General features: G+C 46.4%; 1 protein-coding gene across 1 annotated transcript in view; it reads left to right on the top strand.

The window, feature by feature from the left end:
• dnah5l (dynein, axonemal, heavy chain 5 like) overlaps window positions 1-24,735 on the top strand; it is a 45,472-nt gene that overhangs the window by 5,309 nt on the left and 15,428 nt on the right. Inside the window, exons 11-50 of the mRNA XM_056365099.1 lie at window positions 287-363; window positions 863-1,067; window positions 1,163-1,250; window positions 1,472-1,595; window positions 1,946-2,121; window positions 2,467-2,559; window positions 2,635-2,738; window positions 3,807-3,903; window positions 3,991-4,071; window positions 4,755-5,009; window positions 5,394-5,543; window positions 5,730-5,848; window positions 5,964-6,100; window positions 6,196-6,358; window positions 6,473-6,584; window positions 6,717-6,845; window positions 7,369-7,568; window positions 7,895-8,048; window positions 8,144-8,254; window positions 8,344-8,499; window positions 9,405-9,533; window positions 9,793-10,008; window positions 10,092-10,238; window positions 10,317-10,489; window positions 18,755-18,825; window positions 19,146-19,253; window positions 19,472-19,659; window positions 20,319-20,513; window positions 20,600-20,734; window positions 20,819-20,876; window positions 21,085-21,216; window positions 21,502-21,719; window positions 21,834-21,968; window positions 22,114-22,290; window positions 22,783-22,872; window positions 22,974-23,108; window positions 23,390-23,491; window positions 23,612-23,779; window positions 23,988-24,194; window positions 24,307-24,399. Coding sequence (XP_056221074.1) covers window positions 287-363; window positions 863-1,067; window positions 1,163-1,250; window positions 1,472-1,595; window positions 1,946-2,121; window positions 2,467-2,559; window positions 2,635-2,738; window positions 3,807-3,903; window positions 3,991-4,071; window positions 4,755-5,009; window positions 5,394-5,543; window positions 5,730-5,848; window positions 5,964-6,100; window positions 6,196-6,358; window positions 6,473-6,584; window positions 6,717-6,845; window positions 7,369-7,568; window positions 7,895-8,048; window positions 8,144-8,254; window positions 8,344-8,499; window positions 9,405-9,533; window positions 9,793-10,008; window positions 10,092-10,238; window positions 10,317-10,489; window positions 18,755-18,825; window positions 19,146-19,253; window positions 19,472-19,659; window positions 20,319-20,513; window positions 20,600-20,734; window positions 20,819-20,876; window positions 21,085-21,216; window positions 21,502-21,719; window positions 21,834-21,968; window positions 22,114-22,290; window positions 22,783-22,872; window positions 22,974-23,108; window positions 23,390-23,491; window positions 23,612-23,779; window positions 23,988-24,194; window positions 24,307-24,399 — 5,608 coding nt within the window. The remainder of the gene's footprint in view (window positions 1-286; window positions 364-862; window positions 1,068-1,162; window positions 1,251-1,471; window positions 1,596-1,945; window positions 2,122-2,466; window positions 2,560-2,634; window positions 2,739-3,806; window positions 3,904-3,990; window positions 4,072-4,754; window positions 5,010-5,393; window positions 5,544-5,729; window positions 5,849-5,963; window positions 6,101-6,195; window positions 6,359-6,472; window positions 6,585-6,716; window positions 6,846-7,368; window positions 7,569-7,894; window positions 8,049-8,143; window positions 8,255-8,343; window positions 8,500-9,404; window positions 9,534-9,792; window positions 10,009-10,091; window positions 10,239-10,316; window positions 10,490-18,754; window positions 18,826-19,145; window positions 19,254-19,471; window positions 19,660-20,318; window positions 20,514-20,599; window positions 20,735-20,818; window positions 20,877-21,084; window positions 21,217-21,501; window positions 21,720-21,833; window positions 21,969-22,113; window positions 22,291-22,782; window positions 22,873-22,973; window positions 23,109-23,389; window positions 23,492-23,611; window positions 23,780-23,987; window positions 24,195-24,306; window positions 24,400-24,735) is intronic.

The following is a 24,735-nucleotide window of genomic DNA, read 5'->3' as shown; positions in this document are numbered from 1 at the left end:
GAGAGGAACAAATATTAAAGCTGCACTGTAAAAAAAAAAAAAAAAAAAGACAAATAAATTTACAAATAAAGCTGCATCAGAGAAGAATGTAACATCAGCCAGTTTAAATACTGTAGATGCTCTAATCAATAATTTCATTTTAACAATGGAACATATTATTGCATGTGATGTAGAAGGGGCTACTAGGAGTGACAAATCCACTGAGAATTACCACTCAACAGTGGAGTTCCCCTCATCCCCATCAAGCTTTTTTAACATTTTCAATGGATTATTTTGTTTTGTACAGGCTGACTGACCTGGTTTTCAACACGCAGCTGTTTCACTGCACAGTGTCTGTCCAGCACCAAATGGCAAACTGCCAAAGTTAGCAGCCAGTTGGTGAAAACGGTGGTTCATTAAGCAGCTAAACATCCTTTTGGTGGAGACCAAAACAGAGCTAAAAGGATGTCTAGACTTAGAGCTGTTGCCACTAGGTGCGTTTCCATTAACCTACTTAAAGGGATAGTTCGGGTTATTTGACGTTGGGTTGTGTGAGGTAGTAATGCATAGTCCATGTATTACCTGCAGTAGATTCAGAACAGCATGCTGCCAGTTACGAGAGGCGGCCGGGAGCACTGGCACATTAGCAGAGCGATGTGTTGCTGTGCATGGGGCCAGCAGAAAAGACACGTTTTAGATGCTTTTAAAAGACGGCCACCAAAACAATATCCATTTAAATGTCCGCTTCATTCAGAATATTTTCAGTGGTTTATCTTCCCATTAAAAAAAGGGGAAGTTTAGCTCTTTCTAAGAACAATATTTGTAACAAAGATACTAAAGTGAAGAAACACCCAGTGATGGTCCACTTCCTGTCTCTGCTCAGTCATAGACGGTGTGTATCCCGCCCTGAAAGAACTGGACCAGGTGTCCAAGGTGGCCACAGACCTGTTGGAGTGTCGCATCGGTCGGCTGCTTCAGACCATGTCCTCCTGCTGTCTGCTGGTCCTGCCTGAAGACCCCGCCCCCCCTCAGGACCTGCTGCTGCAGGCGGACGCCTCAGTCCACGCCGCTGCTGTCACCCTCAACTGGTACCACTGCTAACGCTAACGCTAACACTGCAACACCTGTCTTATACACTACAGCGTGTGTGTGTGTGTGTGTGTGTGTGTGTGTGTGTGTACAGGCAGAGTCAACAGGTAGAGAAGTACGTGTTCGAGCTGATTGAGGAGCTGAAGAAGAAGATGAAGCCGACAGAGACTGTTAATCTGGAGGTAACACACACACACAAACACACACACACACACACACACACACACACACACACACGTACACACACACACACACACACACAGAGAAGATAACTGGGTCAAATTTAAATTGTTTGTTATTCATTCATTAGTTTTTCCTCCTTCCTTCTCCTCACCTTGTCTCCTTGTCTCCTTGTCTCCTTGTCTCCTCCCCTCTCCCCTCCACTCTTCCTCCTCCTCCTCAGGGAGCTCTCCACTGTCTCCACCCAGACTCCAAACAGAAGACCCGTTGTCAGTCTTGTCTTCCTTGTCGTTTCTACAACCTGATTGGTCAGCTCTGTCATCGCAACACTGAAGCCCTGGTCAAAGGTCAGTCCTCTTCCCTACCATGTCTCCTTCTCTGTCATGTCTCCTTCTCTTCCACGTCTCCTTCCCTACCATGTCTCCTTCTCTGTCATGTCTCCTTCTCTTCCACATCTCCTTCTCTTCCATGTCTCCTTCTCTGTCATGTCTCCTTCCATCCTTCTTGTCTTCCCTCCTTCTGTTTTCTCAGTCTTTACTTCCAGAGTGTGAACATTCATCTTCTTCTCTTCTACATCATAAAGTCTCAGATCAGCTGGATAGAAAAAACAAACTCTCACTTTATTTACAGTGTTTTGTTTTTGTTTACAAAATGTGTCCAGAGACAAATAACAGGCCTGATTTCTGTTTCCTTCCAGCCACCAAATCCTCTCTGGAGTCCCTGAGGAGGAGACTTCATGTCCTCAAGTACCAGCCGTCCTCGTCCTCCTCCTCCTCCTCCTACAGCCAGTCAGCTCCTCCTCCTCTCTTCAGAGCCTCCATCCAGCTGGCCATCCCCAACATCGTCCTCAGACCCGGTCTGGACGACATTCAGGTGCTTTAATGAACCTGCAGTAACGTGTCACAGGTGTTACCACCTGAAGAAGGGGTGATGTTCCAGCTCCACCCCGTCCACCACCTCTGGGATGAACTGGGAGCAGATCCCTGCAGCTGGTTAACATCTGGGTTTGGTTGTCTACATACTTTTGGCCATATAGTGTATGTCTTAATCGGCCTCTTGACTTTTACCACCTGTTTATTATAATCCAGTTTAACTGAACCCGGTCTCTAGTTCTTATTCATATCTTTTCTCTGGAGTCTTGATTTTAAGTATAAACTGCTGGTTATAACGTGTGTGTGTGTGTGTGTGTGTGTGTGTGTGTGTGTGTGTGTGTTTCAGACTACAGTGAACAAGCTGGTGAGCGTTGTGCTGTCCGTGACCAGAGACATCCCTCTGTGGACTTACTGTCACATGCAGTACAAACAGCAGCAGGTACGCTCGCCATCGTCTCACTCCGCTTGTGTTAGCAGACAGCCAATCACATTCCGGCATCTGTCTCTCTCCCAGGTGGAGCAGGCGGCGGTCCGCGATGCAGGAGACGACGTCCCGGTGAAGCCGCCGGTGCTGAAGCCTCTAGACAGACAGCTGGCAGAACATAAAGACGTCACCAAGTCAGTCCAGCACCACACTGATGTTTTATATCACAGGTTCATATCTCTTGGGTTCCTGGCAGTTTGTAGTTTGTCAGACTTACAGTGGAGTTGGTGCTGAATAAAGGAAGTGATGCATGTGGGCTGGGGACGGTTTAAAAGGACAGGAATGAATGCATAAAAGAATCATCCAAATTTCAAATCAGATTCCAGAGGATTATTTAGGCTGGAAACGTTCAAGTAAAAAACATTCTTAGTAAAAATGTCTTGTGTAATGTTCTCCCTCCAGGCCTCTAAAGACTGTTCCCTCTATAGTATTTCAGATATTCAGGAAAAGCTACAGATAAAGTTTTGGTCAACCACAGACTGTAGATACATACAACCGTGGTTTGAGCTAATGCTGACGCTAGCATATTAGCATGCTAATTTTGGCACGACAACCCCAAGGAGGTGTTTGTTCACAGTAACACCAAGCGTCAACCTTAGAGGCTGAAACCAGCAGCTGCAGTTCCTCTAACGGCCACTAGAGTCTGGCTCCAACAGTGAGTCCGTCCCCATAGACTCCCATGTTAAAATGTCCAACTTTACAGCAGAAATAAACATGTTTACAGCCTGGTACAAAAACTGTTTTGGTCTCTAGAGCTAATTTCCTCCTTCATGACACCTGTTTATATAACTCACCTGTTTATATAACTCACCTGTTTACATTTTAAAGTTATGGAGGGTTGAGGGCGTGGCCTCTTTGAGTGACAGGTGGGTGAGCGTATGTTTGCCACAAACTGACATGAACTGAAGTCTCAGCTCCACACAGGCCCCTCCTCTTTGACCATATTTGAATTAGCTGGGAGTTAGGGGGCGGAGTCAGGCACTGCCAAGATGGCGACGGTACAGCAGCTCACTCTGAGTTTCAGAAACCTGAGGGTGACATCATACGGTCTACGGTTTAAACAGGAGAAGAAACGAGGAGACAGAAGTTTGCACTGTAGACCTTAAAACAGCAGCTCCACCAGTGTGTGTCTCATTCTGTTGTTGTTGTTGTTGTTGTTGTTGTTGTTGTTGTTGTTGTTGTTGTTGTTGTTGTTGTTGTAGGTTGGTGATCCAGCTGAGCTCCGTCGTGTCGTCACTGAGAGCTCAGGCTGCTGAGACTCTGAATGAACTCGCTCACTTCTCTACTCTGTGGAACCAGGTCAGTGTGTGTGTTGTGTTTGTGTGTCAGGTTTTTGTTGTTGTTGTTGTTGTTGTTGTTGGTGTTGATGTTGTGTGATGTGTTCAGGACCCAGAGGAGCAGGTCCAGGCCTTTCTGCAGTCCGACCCTTCACAGACTGAGTTCAGCTCCCAGATCTGCTTCTACTCTGTGAGTCCAGTTTATCACGGTGAAGCTGTTACTGAGTGACTATGACTATGATCAGGATCTGATGATCAGGATCTGATGATCAGGATCTGATGATCAGGATCTGATGATCAGGATCTAATGATCTAATGATCAGGATCTGATGATCAGGATCTGATGATCAGGATCTGATGATCAGGATCTGATGATCAGGATCTAATGATCTAATGATCAGGATCTGATGATCTAAAGATCTGGATCTGATGATCTGGATCTGATGATCAGGATCTGATGATCTAATGATCAGGATCTGATGATCTAATGATCCGGATCAGGTGATTGGGATCTAATGATCCAATGATCAGGATCTAATGATCTAAAGATCCGGATCAGATGATCAGGATCTGATGATCAGGATCTAATGATCTAATGATCAGGATCAGATGATCGGGATCTAATGATCCGGATCAGATGATCAGGATCTAATAATCCAATGATCTGGAGCTAATGATCTGGATCTAACAATCAGGATCTGATGATCAGGATTTAATGATCTGGATCTGATGATCAGGATCTAATGATCAGGATCAGATGATCAGGATCTGATGATCTAAAGATCAGGATCTGATGATCAGGATCTAATGATATTGGGTCCTAAACCAGTAAAGCTGACTTGTTGTCTCCACCCGTGGGTGCTGTCCCCACAGAAGCTGGAGGTGCAGATTTCCGAGCTCCCGGCGTTCTGTACGGTGGGTTCGGTCCTCTTCGACACCGAGCAGCTGAAGCTGGCGCTCACTCAGGAGTGTCGTCTCTGGAAACGGGCCTTCGGCGCCGCGCTCCACCGCCGGGCGTCCGCCGACATGGATGACATCTTCTCATTCGTGGACGGGCTGACGAAGCGTCTGCAGCGTCCAATCACAGACCTGGAGGACGTCCGAGGAGCCATGGCGGCGCTCAGAGAGGTCGGCCAGCGCCTGATTGGCTGTCTGGGTTCAGTTTCATCATTCATTCATTTGCTCACTCTTAAATTCACTTCACATTTGAATTTATCTGTTTCTCTTCTTTATAAAGGGCTTCACTTACTCATTTACACATTCATTCATTCATTCACTCTTTTAATTTGTCAGTATCTTTATTCAGTCATTAGCTTTTCATTCTTATATGAACTTATTATTAATTCACCCTTTCATGTCATAATTCAGTTGTACATTTGTATTAATACATATATATTTTTACAGTAATTTAAAGTATTTCTTCTAGTAAAACTAAACCAATAATAGCAGATTATAATCCGTTCACCTGTACCATCCTTCACTCATTCATCTCCTCACTCTTTACTGTTTGAGGTCCGGGAGGCGGAGGTCCGTATCGACGCCACCATCGGTCCGGTGGAGGAATCCTTCGCTCTGCTCAACAAACACGAGCTGCTCTTCAACGACGGGAACGCCGAGCGTGTGGACGGCCTGACGTACGCCTGGAACAACCTCAACGCCCTGGTGAGGCGGAGGGAGGAGTCAGCGAGTGTTATGTCAACGAGAGGTCGTACAAGTGCAGGAATACACCTGTATGTGTGTGTGTGTGTGTGTGTGTGTGTGTGTGTGTGTGTGTGTGTGTGTGTGTGTGTGTGTGTGTGTGTGTGTGTGTGTGTGTGTGTGTGTGTGTGTGTGTGTGTGTGGTTTCAGGTGGTGCAGAACCAGAACACTCTGGTGAAGCTCCAGCCCAGCATGAAGGCGGACCTGCTGTCTGCAGTGCAGAGCTTCCAGAGGCACGTCCAGAGCTTCAGCACCGAGTACAACCACAGGTACACACATCAAGACAAACAGTGATGACGTGTGTGTGCACAGAAGAGTACAACCTGTGTGTGTGTGTGTGTGTGTGTGTGTGTGTGTGGTGTGTGTGTGTGTGTGTGTGTGCAGAGGTCCAGGCGTGGAGGGCGTGGCTCCAGCTGAAGCCAGCGAGCGGCTGCAGAGTTTTCAGGCTGAGTTTGATCAGCTGTGGAGGAAATACACCACCTACTCTGGAGGAGAGGAGCTGTTCGGACTCCCCGTTAATGGTGTGACTGACTCGCCTCCCTCCTTGCCTCCTTCCCTCCTTCCCTCCTTCCTTCTTCTCTTGCTTCCTTCCTAATCAGCACGCTCTTCCTCGCAGAGTATCCGGAGCTGCAGAGGATCAAGCGGGAGCTCTCTCTGCTGTCCAAACTCTACACTTTGTATAATTCAGTCATCGACAGCGTCACCGGCTACTGCGACCTCCTGTGGGCCGACCTCGACATCGAGAAGATCAACACTGAGCTGCAGGACTTCCAGAACAGGTACAGCAGGGTGGAGTTCACCACTGGCAGCAGAGAAAGAGGAAGGAGACGGCTCCTGTTGTAGCGTCCCCTTCAGAGTAAAACCTCTAGTCGTTTCTCTGTCTGGGTTTCCAGGATCAGGAAGCTCCCGAAGGCGCTGAAGGAGTGGCAGGCCTTCGGAGACCTGAAGAAGACCATCGATGACTTCACTGAGACCTGCCCTCTGCTCTACATGATGGCCAACAGGGTAGGAGTTTTCGTGTTTAAAGGTTTTACTGCAGTTCTGTGACTTTATTTCCTGGACTCAACAGAGACCTGCTTTCAAATTACAGATTTTTTAATTCTGTCCTCTAAAGCTGTGACTTCCTGTGTCCGTCAGGCCATGCTGCCCAGACACTGGACTCGTCTCAGTGAGTTGACTGGTCACAGTTTCCAGGTGGAGTCGGACAGTTTCTCCCTCAGAAACATCATGGAGGCTCCGCTGCTCAAACACAAGGAAGACATCGAGGTACTGACGAATCGGTTTCTCGGATCTCGGTTCAAAGAACTTCATAAAATCCAGCACACCTCATTTTTAATTCATTTTATCCTGATATAATAATCCATGTTCTTCCTCCTGGGCAGTTTATATTCCACAGAGTTTTCCAAACTTGATAATAAAACTTAATAATTTGAGAAAAACCCTTAAATGAAGAAAAGATATGACCTTCAAAAGTTGGGAATTACGTTGAAAAGCCTGGAAGAGTCTGGAATACTTCTGTAGAGATCAAGTTTAGGATTATATATTATGATTATTATAAAAATGATGACTGTAAAAAGTCAGAAAAGTCTGCGACAACCGAATGAATAATATAGAATAATTCTGAAAAGTCTGGAATTATTATGCAAGTGAGAGATGATCTTGAAAAACTGGTAATAACTTCACAAGCTGTAATCTTGAAAGGTCAGGGCTGACCATGAAATGTAATCCAGAAACACCCCCTGAATCCAGGCTCTGTAATAACCTGTGTGTGTGTGTGTGTGTGTGTCAGGACGTTTGTATCAGCGCGGTGAAGGAGCGCGACATCGAGGCCAAGCTGAAGGACGTGGTCGGCGAGTGGAGCGGCCAGACGCTCAGCTTCGCCTCCTTCAGGACCAGAGGAGAACTGCTGCTGAGAGGAGCCGACACCGCCGAGAAGGTCTCCATGATGGAGGACAGTCTGATGGTGCTGACGTCGCTGCTGAGCAACAGGTGGGGAGGAGGGGGGAGGGAGGAGGGGGGGGGGGGGAGGGGGGGAGGGAGGAGGGAGGGGGGAGGGAGGAAACTAAATCACCTCCTCGTGGTCGTATCCCTCCTCCACTCAGACTAGTTCCAGGTCACTTCCTGTTTATCCACAGTCACAGAACATATGATTTGTGTGGAACTTTGTCATAATTGTTGTGTGAAGTCTTGAGTAAACGGCTAAAAAGTTTTTCCTGAGATCACCGTGACCTTTGACCTTTGTTGAAGTTCAGTAGATGAATGACTGAACCAATGAACGCTCAGGTCGTGGTGGTTGTGGCTCCTCCCCCCTGCAGGTACAACGCACCGTTCAAACCGTCCATCCAGCTGTGGGTCCAGAAACTCTCCAACACGTCCGAGGTCATCGAGAAGTGGCTGTCGGTTCAAAACCTCTGGATCTACCTGGAGGCCGTGTTCGTGGGCGGAGACATCGCCAAGCAGCTGCCTCAGGTCACGACGGACTGGTCGCTGTTGCCATGCCAACATTCACACGTGCGGCTGTAACGTTTCCTCTCACATTAAACAGAATTGAAATCTGTCTTCAGGAGGCCAAACGTTTCCAGAACATCGACAAGTCGTGGCAGAGGATCATGCAGCGAGCGCACGAGCTTCCCAACGTGGTGCAGTGCTGCGCGGGAGACGAGACGCTCGGCCAGGTGCTGCCCACGTGCCTCCGAGCAACGCACAACGCTCACAACGCTCTGCTCCGGTTGTTAAATAAGAGTCTCTCCTCCTGCTCCTCCAGTTGCTCCCTCACCTGCTGGAGCAGCTGGAGCTCTGTCAGAAGTCTCTGTCCGGTTACCTGGAGAGGAAGCGGCTGGTGTTTCCTCGTTTCTTCTTTGTGTCCGACCCCGCCCTGCTGGAGATCCTGGGTCAGGCCTCTGACTCACACACTGTACAGGTAACACGCAGGTGTACAGGTGATCTGATCCAGACTCTTCTACTTTACTGAGACACTGAGACACTGACTGTGGATTTCACTCTTTGTTTTTACGTCTTTCACCTTCTTCCCTGTGATGATGTTGTTTTACTTGTTGTTGATGAAGCGATATTTAAATCCAAATTCCCTCCCTCCCTCTCTCTCCCTCCCTCCCTCTCTCTCCCTCTCTCTTTCTCCCTCTCTCTCCCTCTCTCTCCCTCCCTCCCTCTCTCTCTCCCTCCTCCCTCCCTCTCCCTCCCTCACTCCTTCACTCCCTCCCTCCCTCTCCCTCTCTCTCCCTCTCTCTTTCTCCCTCTCTCTCCCTCTCTCTCCCTCCCTCCCTCCCTCCCCTCCCTCCCTCCCTCCCTCTCCCTCCCTCTCTCTCCCTCCCTCCCCTCCCTCCCTCCCTCTCTCTCCCTCCCTCCCTCTCTCTCTCTCTTCCCTCCCTCTCTCTCCCTCTCTCTCACTCCCTCCTCTCTCTCTCTCCCTCTCCTCCCTCCTCCCTCTCTCTCCTCTCTCTCCTCCCTCCCTCTCTCTCCCTCCCTCCCTCTCCCTCCTCCTCCCTCTCTCTCCCTCTCTCTCCCTCTCTCCTCCCTCCTCCCTCTCCCTCTCTCTCCCTCTCTCTCTCCCTCTCCCTCTCTCTCCCTCTCTCTCTCCCTCTCCCTCCCTCTCTCTCTCTCCCTCTCCCTCCCTCCCTCCCTCTCTCTCTCCCTCTCACTCTCCCCTCCCTCTCTCTCCTCTCCCTCTTCTCTCTCTCCTCTCTCTCCCTCTCCTCTCCCTCTCCCTCTCTCTCCCTCTCTCTCTCCCTCTCTCTCCCTCTCTCTCTCTCTCTCCCTCCCTCTCTCTCTCCCTCTCTCCCTCTCTCTCTCCCTCCCTCTCTCCATCAGGCTCATCTGCTCAGTCTGTTTGACAATGTTAACAGAGTTGTTTTCAGTGAGAAGATCTACGACCAGATTCTCAGTTTTCAGTCTCAAGAAGGAGAAACTGTGGAGCTGAGTCGACCTGTCCTGACGCAGGTACAGAGAAAAGACAACATTCATTTTCTCACCTGTTATCCTGCCTCACCCCAAACCTAATTTTAACATTATAGGTCCCATCTTTTCTTCTTCTTCTGTGTTTTATTTGAAGTGTTGATCCATCAGAAATATAAAAACCATCTCAGTGTAGTTTCACATCTCCTCTCTCAGGCTTCTCTCTGCAGCTCTAGTAACAACAGGTCAGTGAGCCAATCAGAAGAGAGGAGGCAGCTTTAATTGTATGTCTTGTCTCTTCCAGGGGAACGTGGAGGTGTGGTTAGGACAGCTGCTAGCCGGGGTAAGACAGACCCTGCATACCATCATTCGTCAGGCCTACCTGGCCATCAGCGACCCGGGCCTGAAGCTGCTGGAGTTCCAGTCAGCGTTTCCCGCTCAGGTCGGCCTGCTGGGAATCCAGATGATCTGGACCAGAGATGCAGAGGACGCGCTCGTCCTCAGCAAGTCTGACAAGAAGGTGCTTTTATTTTTCAGATGGGAAATATGCCTTTCATTATCACATCCTCTCCTCTCACTGTCCCCCCTCTGATTGGCTGGCAGATCATGCAGACAACCAATCAGAAGTTCCTGGATCTCCTCAATGAGCTGATCGACATGACAACCAAGGAGCTGAGCAGGAACGAGAGGACCAAGTATGAGACGCTCATCACCATCCACGTCCACCAGAGAGACATCTTCGACGAGCTGGTGGGTGGACGGGGGGAGGGACACAGTTTAATACTGATCAGGGGGGTTAACAGTTTTCTGTAATGTCCTCTCCACCAGGTGCGTCTGAACGTGAGATCGCCGTCGGACTTCGAGTGGCAAAAACAGTCGAGGTTTTACTTCCTGGAGGAGACGGACAGGTGTGTCATCCAGATCACAGATGTGGAGTTCAGCTACTGCAACGAATACCTGGGCTGCACGGACAGACTGGTCATCACCCCGCTGACGGACAGGTACACAGACACCTGCTGACTGCTGGGTGACACATGATGCCACAGCTAAATAAATATACAGTATTTATTTATATATATGATATTAAAGTGGTTGTGGTTATTAGACGTGGGGTTGTGTGAGGTCGTCACGTTCAGTCAGTGTGTTTCCTGCAGTAGGTTCAGTTTCCAGGAGCAGCAGGAGGACCGGTGCACTAGCACAGTGATGAGCTGCTGTGGGCGGGGCCAGCAGAAAACACCTGTTTTAGATTTTCACCTTTATCTTCCCATCAAAACAAAGTGAAGTTTAGCTCTCTCTGACTCACTCAGCTGACCTGCAGCTGCGGCGTAATATAGTGCGCTCCGTAGGCGCTTGTGCGTAGGAATACAGTTGTTCCCGAAAAATGTTGTACCAAAGGTGTCAGGTTTACACCACCTAAGACATTTAATACTGACACACAGAAGAGAAAGACAAGGGCGTTATTTCTTACTCGCGAGGAGAACGGACAGAGATTTGCTCAGTTACAATCTCCAAACCCGCTCTGAGCAAACTCCACCGTCTCCTCTCTTTTTATTATCACACAAAGAATTCCAGACATTCCTCCAGCAGCAAGACATTGTTTATCTTAAAGAGCTGAAGGTCATACCAAGTGTAACATAAAGGATGTCAAAGGTAATACAAAGGATAACACAATACAATGAGTGAATATAATCAATGAACATAATGAATGAATATGATGTGTGAATATGATATGGGGGTGATTGTGATACATGGTACAAATGTTTATTTCATGATATAGAAGTAGAACAGACTGATGTCCGCCTGTGGTCTCCTCCAACAGCTGCGTCCTGTTAAACACTTCATTACAAAAACAACTACATATATGGTTAGGGCAGTAAAACATGTTAAAGACACGTTAAAGATAAGACACATACTAACTTCAATAAATCAGAGCGTGTTCATGTTAAGGGCAAGGTACAGACTAACCACATATATGATCTGAACAGCAAGGCAGAAATGTTCTATTGTCAAATATGAGATAACTATATATATATATACAATTATTCCAACATTTCCCTCTTGTTTATCACATATTTGCTCAAATTCTCATATCACTTAAACAACCACTTCAAAAGATTTTCGGTTGTAAGATCATTTTTATGAACACAAATATGTTTACACTCAGAGAATCTCCTGAGAGAATGTTTTACTCACAGTCTCCAGGGTCAGGGAAAAAGTCAGGTACTCCATAGTACGTTGTGTCAGCATCGTCATCCTCACTGTCGGTATCCTCCTCAGATGGTTTACCTAAGAGTGGATACATTTGTGCTATTTGGTTTCCCAGGGGTGAGATGGCTGTGGTAATGAGACGATTTAACAATGAACGTATGCAAGGAATACAACAACATCCACATAAGGTTAAGATCGCAGCAAACACTGCTATTGAGACCAACACAGAGGATACCAGGGTTCTGTATTTTCCAAACGCATCCATCCAAGAATCCCACATCGCGGTATCTACTCCTGAGTGGTCTTTCATTTTGCCGTTTAGAGTTCGGAGGCCCTCTATAGCCTTGGAGAGGCTGCCATCTGCAGCTGTGTTATTAGGAATGAAAGTGCAGCATCGTTCTCCAAACATTGCACACACTCCTCCTTTCTCAGCCAAGATCATGTCAACCGCTATCCTGTTCTGAAAAGTCATGAGTGACGTCGCAGCTAGTTGACCATGTACCGCCTCGAACCCGGCCTCTGTCCAATTACCCAATTTCTGAACGTTATAGTGGACGTAGTTTATTCTATCTACGTTTTTATTAATTGAACACTACCAACAAATTGATGATTCAAACCCAGCAGCCACCTGATCAATCAATTTGTACTCGTCAGGTTCTCCTCTTGGCACCCCAATAGCATCAATGTATGTAGGATCGTTGTCTGACCGCCATGCCGCTGCTCTTTTCTTTAGATGCCACTGTTTGGGCATTTTGGCATTTAGATTTTTTGTTAAGTCTTTTGCTGATACGGGATATATAGATACAGGTAACAGTAAAGTTACTAATGCATATAACCCTGTCACATTTATAGGAAATCCGTCAAATATCCTATCATCTCCACACCACCACCATATGTCTCCTCGAGACACAGGCTTGAGATCAGCTGTTGTGATTATGCCTCCAGTGCACACAGATTCAGAGAGATTACTTAGATATTGGCCACTACCGGTTATGTTAACGCATGTGAAATTACCAGGTGCCACCTTTTTAGAGAACACAGGTTTCTTTGCTGTTGTCTTGGCGATGGGAAAAATCGCATCCCAGCCACTGCATGTGGAGTTAGGATTTGTTTTATTCATAACCTCAATCACACACTGTTGTGATATTATTGCAGGGATAACTTGCAGAATAGGTCTAGGACTCATACACACCACACAGTCTCTTTTAGACATATTTGCAGCCTGTTCTACCATAAGTAACCAATTGTTGCTCTGTCCTGAAACTCCTGTAGTAACCCTGAACCATTCATCCACATCCTTCTTTTCAGCGTCAAAGGCCTTCATTGTCGCATCAGTCTGTTTCCTAGTGTTATTTACACATATTTGTAAAGGATAATATGGATCTATGCTGGAGTGTCTGGCCCACAACAACAATACAAAACATGATGTATCATCTACAGTCATATAGGGAACAGTGTAGGGACCATTAGGTAAGGATACTGTTAACTCTAAATTTGCACCATTATGTTTTAAGGTTATTTTATCCTGGAAGTATTTTGCTGATGTTTCTGATCCTGGTGTCCAATATTGATTTTCGTCAGTGATTAAAGTATCCCAGCTTATATCTAAAACACTGCTAGTTAGGTACCACTAGTGAGAATCCCACCCTTCCCCTGTAGTTAGACTCGGAGGATGGGAACCCCAAAATCCTTTGAGGTTTTTTATAGGAACGGATAGAACAGTGCTGTTGTTGGGAGCTACAGTTACACGGACGGCATTTTCTCGTGCCCACTTTACTATCCAAGGCGTGCCATCCCACTCATAATCTGCTCTACGTTTGATCTTTTTGTGTGTTACATTTTGCTGAGTTAGGCTAAGAGTCTCATTTCTATTTAGTCTTTCCTTCGGTGGTCCGCCTAAATACCACACGAACAGAAATGTTAGAATTAAGAACAGTGTCACTGTCCAACCTAGGATTGCGTTCCTTATCCCATTTGGAGTCATTATGGCTGAAAGTTTCCTCCTCTACTGGGTTCGGTGTCTTATAAGTTCTTCACTGACTTTCAGGTCTATCCAGACTCTACACGTCTGAATCCACCCTATTATCAGTCTTTGGCTCACCTCCCCTATCGGAGCTTTCAACCGAAATGACCTTTTTACAATGAGTAAGATGAATCCAAGTTGATCTTTCTGCTATTTTTACCGCAGTGGGAGTCGTTATCAGCACCTGATAGGGTCCTTCCCACTGAGGCGAGTGCCAGTGTTTCTTCTTTATACTTTTTATTAGCACCCAGTCTCCTGGTTCCACTAATTGGATCACCTGTTGGGAGCCAGAAGGATTTTCATCAGTTAGTTTTTGTTTCTGTTTTTCTAATATTTTTCTCATGTAATCTGCTAGATTAGCTTCCTCATCTGTTTCCTGTTGATTTTTAAACTGGGGTATTTTATAGGGTCTTCCAAACAAAGTTTCGTATGGAGTTAACCCTGTGGTGGACGTAATGTTTATATATAGTTTAACTAAGTCTAAACACTGTGTCCATGGCCTTCCTGTTTCTTCAATGCACTTTCTGAGCCTATTTTTAATAGTTCCACTAACCCTGCACTCTGTGGATGATAAGCACAGTGATGTTTTAAGTTGATATGGAACATCGTTCCAACCCTTTTTGACGACCTGGTTGACAAAATGAGTTCCATTATCACTATATATTTTTTCAGGAATCCCATACCTTGGTATGATATCTTTGCACAACGCTTTAGCCACTGTTAGTGCATCAGGGTGTTTTGTGGGGAAAAGTTCAATCCATTTTGAAAAAGCATCCACTATGACTAGACAATACTTTTTTCCTTCACTTTGGTTTAATTCTATAAAGTCCATGTGGATTATTTGAAACGGATATTGGGCTGTAGGGAAACGTCCTCTTTGTGGTCTTAGGTTTCCTTGAGAGTTATGTTTTGCACAAGTTAAACATGCTCTACAAAAATTTTTTGAATAAGCGTTAAAGCCATAGGTAGTAAAGTATTGATGTATCTGTCCTACCATCCCTCCTGCTGAGACATGTGTTACACCATGGCTCAATATAGCCGCCCACTTGTATAAGTTTTTTGGTAGGATGGGTTTATTCGCAGGTCATACATATGTACCTTTGTTTAGCTTTGCTCCATTTTTTATCCAAGTGTCTTTTTCTGATTGTGGACTTTGTTGTTGCATTTTTTCAAGTACCTCATCATCTAGTTTTTTATCTTCCTCCAAGGATAAAACCTCGAACTGTCCTTCCGCAGCTGCTTTTGCGCTCTTATCAGCGAAAGCATTCCCCAGGGAAACTTCATCTGTCCCTGATGTGTGTGCTGCACATTTACATATCGCCAATGTTTTGGGAAGCTGAACTGCCTGCAACAGTTCTGTCAACAGGGTGGCGTGTGTGACTGGTTTCCCAGTCGAGGTTACCATGCCCCTGTTCTTCCAATATCGTGCAAAAGTATGTACTGTAGCAAACGCATACTGGCTGTCAGTATAGATTGTAGCTTCTTTATCTTTCATTAATTTGCAAGCTTCTGTCAGTGCTATGAGTTCAGCAGCTTGTGCTGAGAGATGTGAAGGTAATTGTTTAGCTTTTAGCACCTTATTTTGAGTCACTACTGCATATCCAGTCTGACGTTAGGTAGAAATTCTCTACATGTGGTCCGACACGCCCCGGTGTCACATAGGAACCTGACTGATTCCCCATTTACCATTAATTCTATTTCGGGCCGAACACTGTCCAAAGATAGTAACTCTTGAAAATTAAGGAGAACTTCGTCTCCTGTTGGTTCAATCATTGGTAGTGGTTCAGTTTTCTGGGGCGTAGATTCAGTGGGTTTTGGATCTAGTCATGCTGAGAAGGATTTTTTCTCCGGACAATCTCGAGCGAAATGTCCCTCTTTGCCACACCTCCAACATCCTGGCAGACTCCGTCTGTAATCTGCACGTCCTCCTCCTCCTCCTCTCTGTCCTCTACCTCTTCCTCTAAATCCGCGTTTTCCTCTACCCCCGTAGTAGAAAACCTTTACAACCTTTTCTGCATCGAGGGCATGATTAACATAATCGTCTAAGGTTCCTGCAGTGAACCCTTTGTAATGTCTCTCAACCCACCTGCGGATTGCATCTTTGGACCCTGCATGGATGGTGTTTTTTAGTAGTTGGCGGAAAACACCATTCGGCTGTCCGTCATCCTCCAAACCACTGTGCATTTTGAAGGCTTTTGTCATTCTGACTTTATAGTCTTCAAAAGACTCCTCATCTCTCTGTTTAACTCTCCATATTTCTGTATAGTTTGCTCTTCGTCTAAACCTGAGAGTGGCTCTGTCCTCTAGTGCTCGTATCCTGACTAGAAGCTCAGCAGAATCGTGAGTTAAGACAGCTGGTGGAACTGCTCCGTCTAACGGACTCCAGTTCCCGCACACGTGGTGCCAGTCAGCTTTTAAAGCTACCATCCACACTTGCTGCACTTCCTGTCCATTAAGATGATATGATCTCCTCAAGCTTTCCATTTCCTGGATAAACTGAGTTATGTGTTCCTTGTGTGAAACGATTCCTTCTACTGCTTTTTTAACATCTTCCATGGTCCATGTTCTATAAACCAAAATGGTGGGGGGCTGTTCCCCATTATTATTGGGCTTTGCCACTTGGATCATGGGATAAGCTTCAGCACTACTAGGTGACATGTCAGTGATTGATGGAGCAGGAGCAACCGGGGAAAACGTCTTCCCCAGGGTTTTTGACCACTCATACTGGTTACCTCCTGCTCTGGTGCTTATTCTATGTGTTTGTGAGTCTTTGTGTTGGGGTGTGTTTTCTTGAGGCAGTGTAGGATTTATTCTCTGTATTGGTCTTTCTTGTCCTACAGCTGCAGCTTCTTCCTCCTCACTTTCTTCCTCACTATCCCTCCTCTGCCTAACTGGCCCTGTCTCATCATCCTCCTTCCTGTGAAACATGACTTGCTTATCTTCTCCTTTCTCTGCATGTCCCTGTTTTCCTTTGTTCTCACGCTTTCTCTCTCCTTCCTCTCTCTTTCCTGCCATCTTTCTCCAAAAGTCTATGTCACTGTATCCTTCTTTTTCCTTTTTCTTGGGATCATTTTTTGTTTTTATGATTATCTCGGTCTTTAGACTGGCTATTTTTTGAGTGCTTAGTTGACCCTCAAATCCATATTTTGTTATCCATTTATCCAGGTGTTTTATTTTACTTGGATCCTGTTTCTCAACATATTTCCAATCTTTACATGATAAATGTTCTTTTGGAGTTAGTTTGCTACCTCCCTGTCCCATTTTACCTTCTTATTCTTTATTTTATTTATTTATCTATTAATATATTTATTTCTTTATTTCTTTACTTATTATTCTCTCTTTATGCTTTGTTGCTTGGAATCGTTTTATCTATTAATATATTTATTTATTTCTTCCTTTACTTATTTTTATCTCCCTAGGTACTTTAATTCAGTTCGGTTTCACTCTCTAACTTTTATTTTATTTGTTTATTTTCAACTTATTCTTATCCTTAACTCGAGCTTTTAGTTGTTTCTTGTGTTTTTTTAAGAATTTGGGTCAGTCCTGTTAACACCTAGGGTGATCTAAAGACTGGGGTTTCCTTTGTCAGCAGGACAGCACTTCAAATCCCTGTTGTGGTAATTCTCACTTCAACTCTTTCGAGTGGAGAATTCTTGCCTTTGCATCCACAAGAGGTTTGCTGTTTTACTTCCCACTGTTTTATATGAGACTAAACACCTAGTGGTATTTTAATCTCCATGCACTCAGTCATTCATACACAGTTTGTTTTTCCACGGATCTTTACGGGACTCCGCTGCCCAGTAATGTTATCACGGACTTTCTTGGACTCCGTGTCTCTTTAACCTGTCAGAGCCCAGGATTCACAGGGTTTGTTACAACGCGCAATGACCCTCAGTCACTCGCTTGTTTTTAACAAAACTATACTCACCGCTGTTGTCCTTCCCTTCTCGGAATACCGTCACCCATCAGATCCCAGCCGGCGGGTAAACATCCAGTCCTGGAAAAGGATTTCAAGAGCTCCCACTGTGGAGCTCTGCTGTGGCCACAGTCTCTCCTGGAGTCCACCCCCCCGCTGGGATCCTCAGGTCTATTGGTCTCCGGCTCGAAGGACCAAGTTAATGTCAGGTTTACATTTAATACTGACACACAGAAGAGAAAGACAAGGGCGTTATTTCTTACTCGCGAGGAGAACGGACAGAGATTTGCTCAGTTACAATCTCCAAACCCGCTCTGAGCAAACTCCATCGTCTCCTCTCTTTTTACTATCACACAAGGCATTCCAGACATTCCTCCAGCAGCAAGACGTCGTTTATCTCAAAGGCCTGAAGGTCATACCAAGTGTAACATAAAGGGTGTCAAAGGCAATACAAAGGATAACATAATACAATGAGTGAATATAATCAATGAACATAATGAATGAATATGATGTGTGAATATGATATGGGGGTGATTGTGATACATGGTACAAATGTTTATTTCATGATATAGAGGTAGAACAGACTGATGTCCACCTGTGGTCTCCTCCAACAGCTGCGTCCTGTTAAACACTTCATTACAAAAACAACTACATATATGGTTAGGGCAGTAAAACATGTTAAAGACACGTTAAAGATAAGACACATACTAACTTCATACATGGTCAAAGCAATAAATCAGAGTGTGTTCATGTTAAGGGCAAGGTACAGACTAACTACATGTATGATCTGAACAGCAAGGCAGGATAGATGGTTATGTATTATCAAATATGAGATAACTATATATACAATTATTCCAACAAAAGAAAAGAGCAGATTTGACGGGAAGATAAAGATGAAAATCTTCTACATGAGGCTTCATTTAAACAGATGTTGGATTGTTTCAGTTTGCCTCTTTTCAAAGAGTCTAAAACAGGTGTTTTCTGCTGGCCCCGCCCACAGCAGCTCATCACTCTGCTAGTGCACCTGTGCTCCTGGAAACTGATGCATGACTACCTCACACAACCCCACGTCTAATAACCCGAACTATCCCTTTAATGCTCTTTTGAACATCTGTCCAGGTGTTACATCACTCTGTCCCAGGCTCTGGGGATGAGTATGGGCGGGGCCCCGGCTGGTCCAGCAGGAACAGGTAACACAGGGATATGTTTCTAATGAGATGCTCTCACAGTGGCTTTGTGACATGTTGCTCTAATCCAGTGTGTGTGTGTGTGTGTGTGTCTGTGTGTGTGTGTGTGTGTGTCTGTGTGTGTGTGTCTGTGTGTGTGTCTGTGTGTGTGTGTCTGTGTGTGTGTGTGTCTGTGTGTGTGTGTGTCTGTGTGTGTGTGTGTCTGTGTGTGTGTGTCTGTGTGTGTGTCTGTGTCTGTGTGTCTGTGTCTGTGTGTGTGTGTGTGTGTGTGTGTGTGTGTGTGTGCCTGTGTGTGTGTCTGTGTGTGTGTGTGTGTTTTCCAGGTAAGACGGAGACCACTAAAGACATGGGTCGCTGTCTGGGGAAATATGTGGTTGTCTTCAACTGTTCGGACCAGATGGACTACAGAGGACTGGGACGCATTTACAAAGGTGCGTGACTGTGACCTGCTTGCTACCGTCTGCATTCAGTAACTCGTAATGGATCCAGCTCAGACACCACTGTTTTAATAAGAAAGATCCAGAAGGTTGTGACCAATCCTCAAAGGAGGCTGAACGGATCCCACCTTACAAACCATCAGTTTGTGGTTGTGTGTGTGTGTGTGTGTGTGTGTGTGTGTGTGTGTGTGTGTGTGTGTGTGTGTGTGCAGGTCTGGCCCAGTCCGGAGCCTGGGGCTGCTTCGATGAGTTTAACCGCATCGAGCTGCCGGTCCTGTCCGTCGCTGCCCAGCAGATCTACATCGTCCTGCAGTGTAAGAAGAACAAGAAGAAGCAGTTTGTCTTCACCGACGGAGACGTGGTTGACATGGACCCTGAGTTTGGCATCTTCCTCACCATGGTAACCAGGCTCTAATGACGCACCCTGCAGGGGGTCGAAGTTATTACTCACAAAAACATACAGAACCTGTTAGTGATGGAAGCTTCTGATCTTCTCAACTGGAGGATCAGAAGGTTTCAGAACCAAACTCCTGGTCCTCAAAGCAGAATTCATTAAATAACCTTCTACACGTCCATGGACATAAATCAAAAATCTTTAGGGCTAAACCAAATATTCCAGAAATAAAAGGCTACACATCTGGATAAGGCTTCGAGAAACAGTTAGAGTTCAGAACAAAAACTGCAGAACATTTGAAACCACGTTGAACTAATGGTTCAGGAACACAGGAGTTCTGACCACAGATCTGCTGTATGAACTGAGCTCCAGAACCAAACTTCAAAACCAGATTCCAGGAACTGATCTACATCCAAACCAGATTTCTAGAACTGAACCACTTTAGCACCAGTTCTCAAAATGATTTACCTCAGTACCAGAACAGAACCACTGGAGAACCAGTTAGAGAGCTCTAGAACTGACCTGATCTCATAACCAGTCTGACACTACTTCAGAACCACAGCTGGGGAAGTGAACAATCTCAGAACCAGTCAGAGGTCTAGAACTGACCTACCTCGGTACCAATCGCACTTCCGGACCTCATTAGTGACTTCTTGCTCCTCCAGAACCCCGGTTACGCCGGTCGCCAGGAGCTGCCAGAAAACCTGAAGATTCAGTTCCGCACGGTAGCCATGATGGTCCCGGACCGAGCCATCATCATGAGGGTCAAACTGGCCAGTGCGGGTTTCCGTGACAACCAGGTTCTCAGCAGGAAGTTCTACACCCTCTACAAACTGTGTGAGGAACAGCTGTCCAAACAGGTGTGGTGACCGACGGTGGCGATTCCTCCGATACAGCGGACGCCATTAAAACTCTCCCACAAATTCAAGTTTTTATATTTTACCAGGTCCATTATGATTTTGGTCTGAGGAACATTTTGTCGGTGTTGAGGACGCTGGGAGCCGTGAAGAGATCCAACCCTTCGGAACCAGAGAAGACGGTGGTGATGAGGGTCCTGAGAGACATGAACCTCTCCAAACTGGTGTGTGTGGTGCAGATCTCTCTCGTGTGTTTGTTAGTGTTTGAACGTTTTCACCGTGACGTGGATCTCTCTCTCTCTCTGTAGGTGGATGAGGACGAGCCTCTGTTTATGAGTCTGATCAACGACTTGTTTCCTGGTATCGGTAGGTGTCTGTCTCTCGCTGTATAACTCACTGACACAGTCATTGTATGTGATCCAGAACATCTTTCTGCCGAGACTGTGCACGGATCAAACACATGAACGTTTCCTGCGACTGTTTTATTCTGTATCTGTCCTTTAGTTCATTTTCAGGTCACATGTCACGTTTCATATGATTCATCTTCTAAATGTTGCTCTGTCCTTCTCGGTAGTTCTGGATAAGGCAGGGTATCCAGACTTGGAGTCATCCATCTTCAGTCAGGCTCAGCGGGCCGGTCTGATCCCTCATCCCCCCTGGATCCTCAAACTGGTTCAGCTCTACGAGACGCAGAGAGTCCGACATGGTACAGATCAGCAGAGACAGAACCTGAAAGTGAAAGCAGGATTATTAGTTAATACCAGATTATATAATTCTTTATTGAAAATTATTCAGGAATTAAGGACCAGGGAAATATATATATTCCTACATGAAAATCTAAAAGCTGTTTCAAGCTTCTTCCTGCTGCCAGAAATAAAAATAAATCCTGTATTTATTTATCGTCCTAGTCAGAAAGGTCTGGGGTCGGGCGAGGGAGGGGAACGAGGGGAGGGGAACGAGCTATGTCATTAATCGTCCTCTGCTGCGGCAGGTATGATGACGCTGGGTCCCAGCGGCGCCGGGAAGACGGCCTGCATCCACACTCTGATGAAGGCCATGTCAGAGTGCGGCTCCCCCCACCGCGAGATGAGGATGAATCCCAAAGCGATCACGGCCTCGCAGATGTTCGGCACGCTGGACGTCACCACCAACGACTGGACCGACGGCGTGTTCTCCACGCTGTGGAGGAAGACTCTCAAGGCCAAGAAGGTGCTGCAACGCCTCAAGGGGTTAATGAGCTGCTTGTACGGCACGTTTCAGACTGATACGTGTGTGTGTGTGTGTGTGTGTGTGTGTGTGTGTGTGTGTGTGTGTGTGTGTCAGGGGGAATATATCTGGATTGTGCTGGATGGTCCGGTGGATGCCATCTGGATCGAGAATCTGAACTCGGTTCTGGACGACAACAAAACTCTGACGCTGGCGAACGGAGACCGAATCCCCATGGCTCCCTGCTGCAAGGTGACATCACAACATCTGTCATGTCTGTCATGTTTCAGAGACCATCTGCTGTCAGCCAATCAGACCCCAGGGTTTTGTGGACTTAAAACTAAACCGCATCACATGGTGATAAAGTGAAGACACGTCCTTTGTATTGTGCCTCCAGATTGTCTTTGAGCCCCACAACATCGACAACGCCTCCCCAGCCACGGTGTCCAGGAACGGGATGGTGTTCATGAGCTCGTCTGTGCTCGGCTGGAGCCCCGTCCTGCGGGCCTGGCTACGCAAGCTCCCGGAGCCGCAGGCCGACGCCCTGAAACTCTGCTTCGACAGCTGCTACCAGGTGTGGATGAAAAGAGGATCATGACCACAGATCGGCGGCGGCGCTCCTTCCAGGCAGCAGTCTCTGTTCACTTCTAGTGCAACAATGAGCTTCAGTAAAAATGAGATAGAAGTTTCACAGATAAAATAAGAAACAGGAGAATGATTTAATGTAATAATAGATTTAAGATGAGAAAGCACAACTGTGAAAAGGCTCCACATATGGTGTCAGTAGATCTGAGATGAACTCAGGTGCAAGTCCAGAGCCTTAAAGCTCTTCAATAAAATCTTAATATCAAATGTAATATTTACGGGAAGCGGATGAAGAGACTCTAAAATGAGATAAATGTTCTCTCTGCTCTTTGGTTTTGGTGAGACGTCTGACTGCTGTAGTTTCTGTAGACACGTTTCGAGTCTCTGGATTCTCTCCGGATGAAATAGGACGGATCCTGGAGAGTCTGTGTGTACGTGTCTGTTCAGGCTCAGCTGGTGTCTTTTTCTGTTCCACCTACAGGACCTGTTGGACTTTGTCTTCACTGCTGTGTCTCCTAAGATGCAGGTGCTGGAGTGTATGTACATCAGACAGACGATTGACCTGCTGCAGGTCAGATACGTTTCATGTTGTTGTAGACGTTGACAGAACATGTTCAGAGTTTAACTTCCTGTCGTCTTCAGTGAGTTTATTTTTCATATTGGCGTGTTCAGGGTTTGCTCCCGGCAGCAGAGGAGAAACAGGGTTGCCATGGTGACGTGGGTCGGCTGTTTGTGTTTGCGGTCATGTGGTCTCTCGGTGCGCTGCTGGAGCTGGACGACAGAGCCAAGATGGAGGCCTTGCTGAAGGTGTCCTTCTCTTTGTTCAGTCATGCTGAGGTGGAGATTTCTCCACAGAACCAGTCGAGGATGTTCATGTTCCACACAGAGGATGGACCTTTCCTCTGGCGCCACCCTCAGGACACACTTCACATTTGTAGCTCCAGTGCTGGTCCGGCTCTGGCTCCAGTAGATAGAGACAGCAGACCTGATCACATGGTCATTGTATACTTTTTGCCTCTGGGGGGATTTTGGAACAACGTGGACTTCAGGGTAAAGGTTCCTGTTTTTATATGTCTTTCTGTTTGAAGGGCCACAGCTCGTCTCTGGACCTGCCACGCACTCAGGACGACCAGACCATCTTTGAGTTCACCGTCACTGAGCAGGGACAGTGGGATCACTGGTCCAATAAGGTCTGTGGACACAGAGCTGTTCCCTTCACACTGAGGTCCAGACCACCTGAACCACCTGAACCACCTGAACTGCTGTAGCTCTCAGATCTGAGTCTGCCGGTGCTTTTTCCTATGATCCAGGTCCCCGAGTATGTCTACCCCAAAGACCAGGTCCCTGACTACTCGTCCATCCTGGTTCCCAATGTGGACAACGTGAGGACGGACTTCCTGATGCAGACCATCATGAAGCAGAGGAAGGCTGTGCTGCTGATCGGAGAGCAGGGAACCGCCAAGACCGTCATGATTAAAGTGAGACTGAAGGAGAGAAGCAGCCTGCAACGTAATAACACTCCTGTTTTAATACTTAAAATCCAGGTGTGTTATTGACAGAGAACTGGATCCAAAACAGAACCGGCTACCCGAGGTCAACCCTGAGTGTCTGTTAGCAGCTAGCTCTCATCCTCAGCTAGCTAATGCTAAGGCGACGTGTTGTGTTTCTCTCTGGCTCCCCCTGCAGGGCCACACCAGTAAACTCGACCCGGAGCGCCACCTCAGTAAGACGGTCAACTTCTCGTCGGCCACGCTGCCCGGCATGTTCCAGAGAACCATCGAGAGCTACATCGACAAACGAATGGGCGCCACCTACGGGCCGCCGGCAGGACGCAGGATGACAGTCTTCATAGACGACATCAACATGCCCGTTATCAACGAATGGGGAGACCAGGTCGGCCTCAGGCTCTCTGATTGGTCAACATCAGCTGTTTTTTCTCTTTTTGTTTGTTGTCCCTTTTTCTTCCTTTCATATTTTATTCAATTATCTATTTCGCCTCCCTCAGATAACCAATGAGATTGTGCGTCAGCTGATGGAGCAGGGAGGTTTTTACAGTTTGGATCGTCCGGGGGAATTCATCACTGTGGTCGACGTTCAGGTAACAAGATCCAAGTGTGGCTCTTTGGTCACATGATGAAAGAGGTGTTTATGAGGGGGAGTTGGAAACCTCCTGTGCTGGATTGAAGTTATCGTCTCGTGGTCTTTCAGATTCTCCAGCGTCTGAAATATGAACAAACTGAAAAGTCACGGGAGAGTGTAAAAATTTAAAAATGTTGTTGTTTAAGAGTCTTTCTCTAATCTGGAGCTTCAGTCAACACAATACCAAGAAAAACTAGCTGTTTTTGCTAATGCTACATAGCTATCGTTAGCATTAGCATTTGTTTACTTACCAGTCTAGAAGAAGTGTTGTGAGTTCAGCATCAAACTTAATTTC

Source organism: Seriola aureovittata, chromosome 20 (genome assembly GCF_021018895.1).
Source record: "Seriola aureovittata isolate HTS-2021-v1 ecotype China chromosome 20, ASM2101889v1, whole genome shotgun sequence".
Lineage (NCBI taxonomy): Eukaryota > Metazoa > Chordata > Actinopteri > Carangiformes > Carangidae > Seriola > Seriola aureovittata.
Note: the sequence above shows the minus strand (reverse complement) of the source record. Positions and strands in the feature narration are given on the sequence as shown.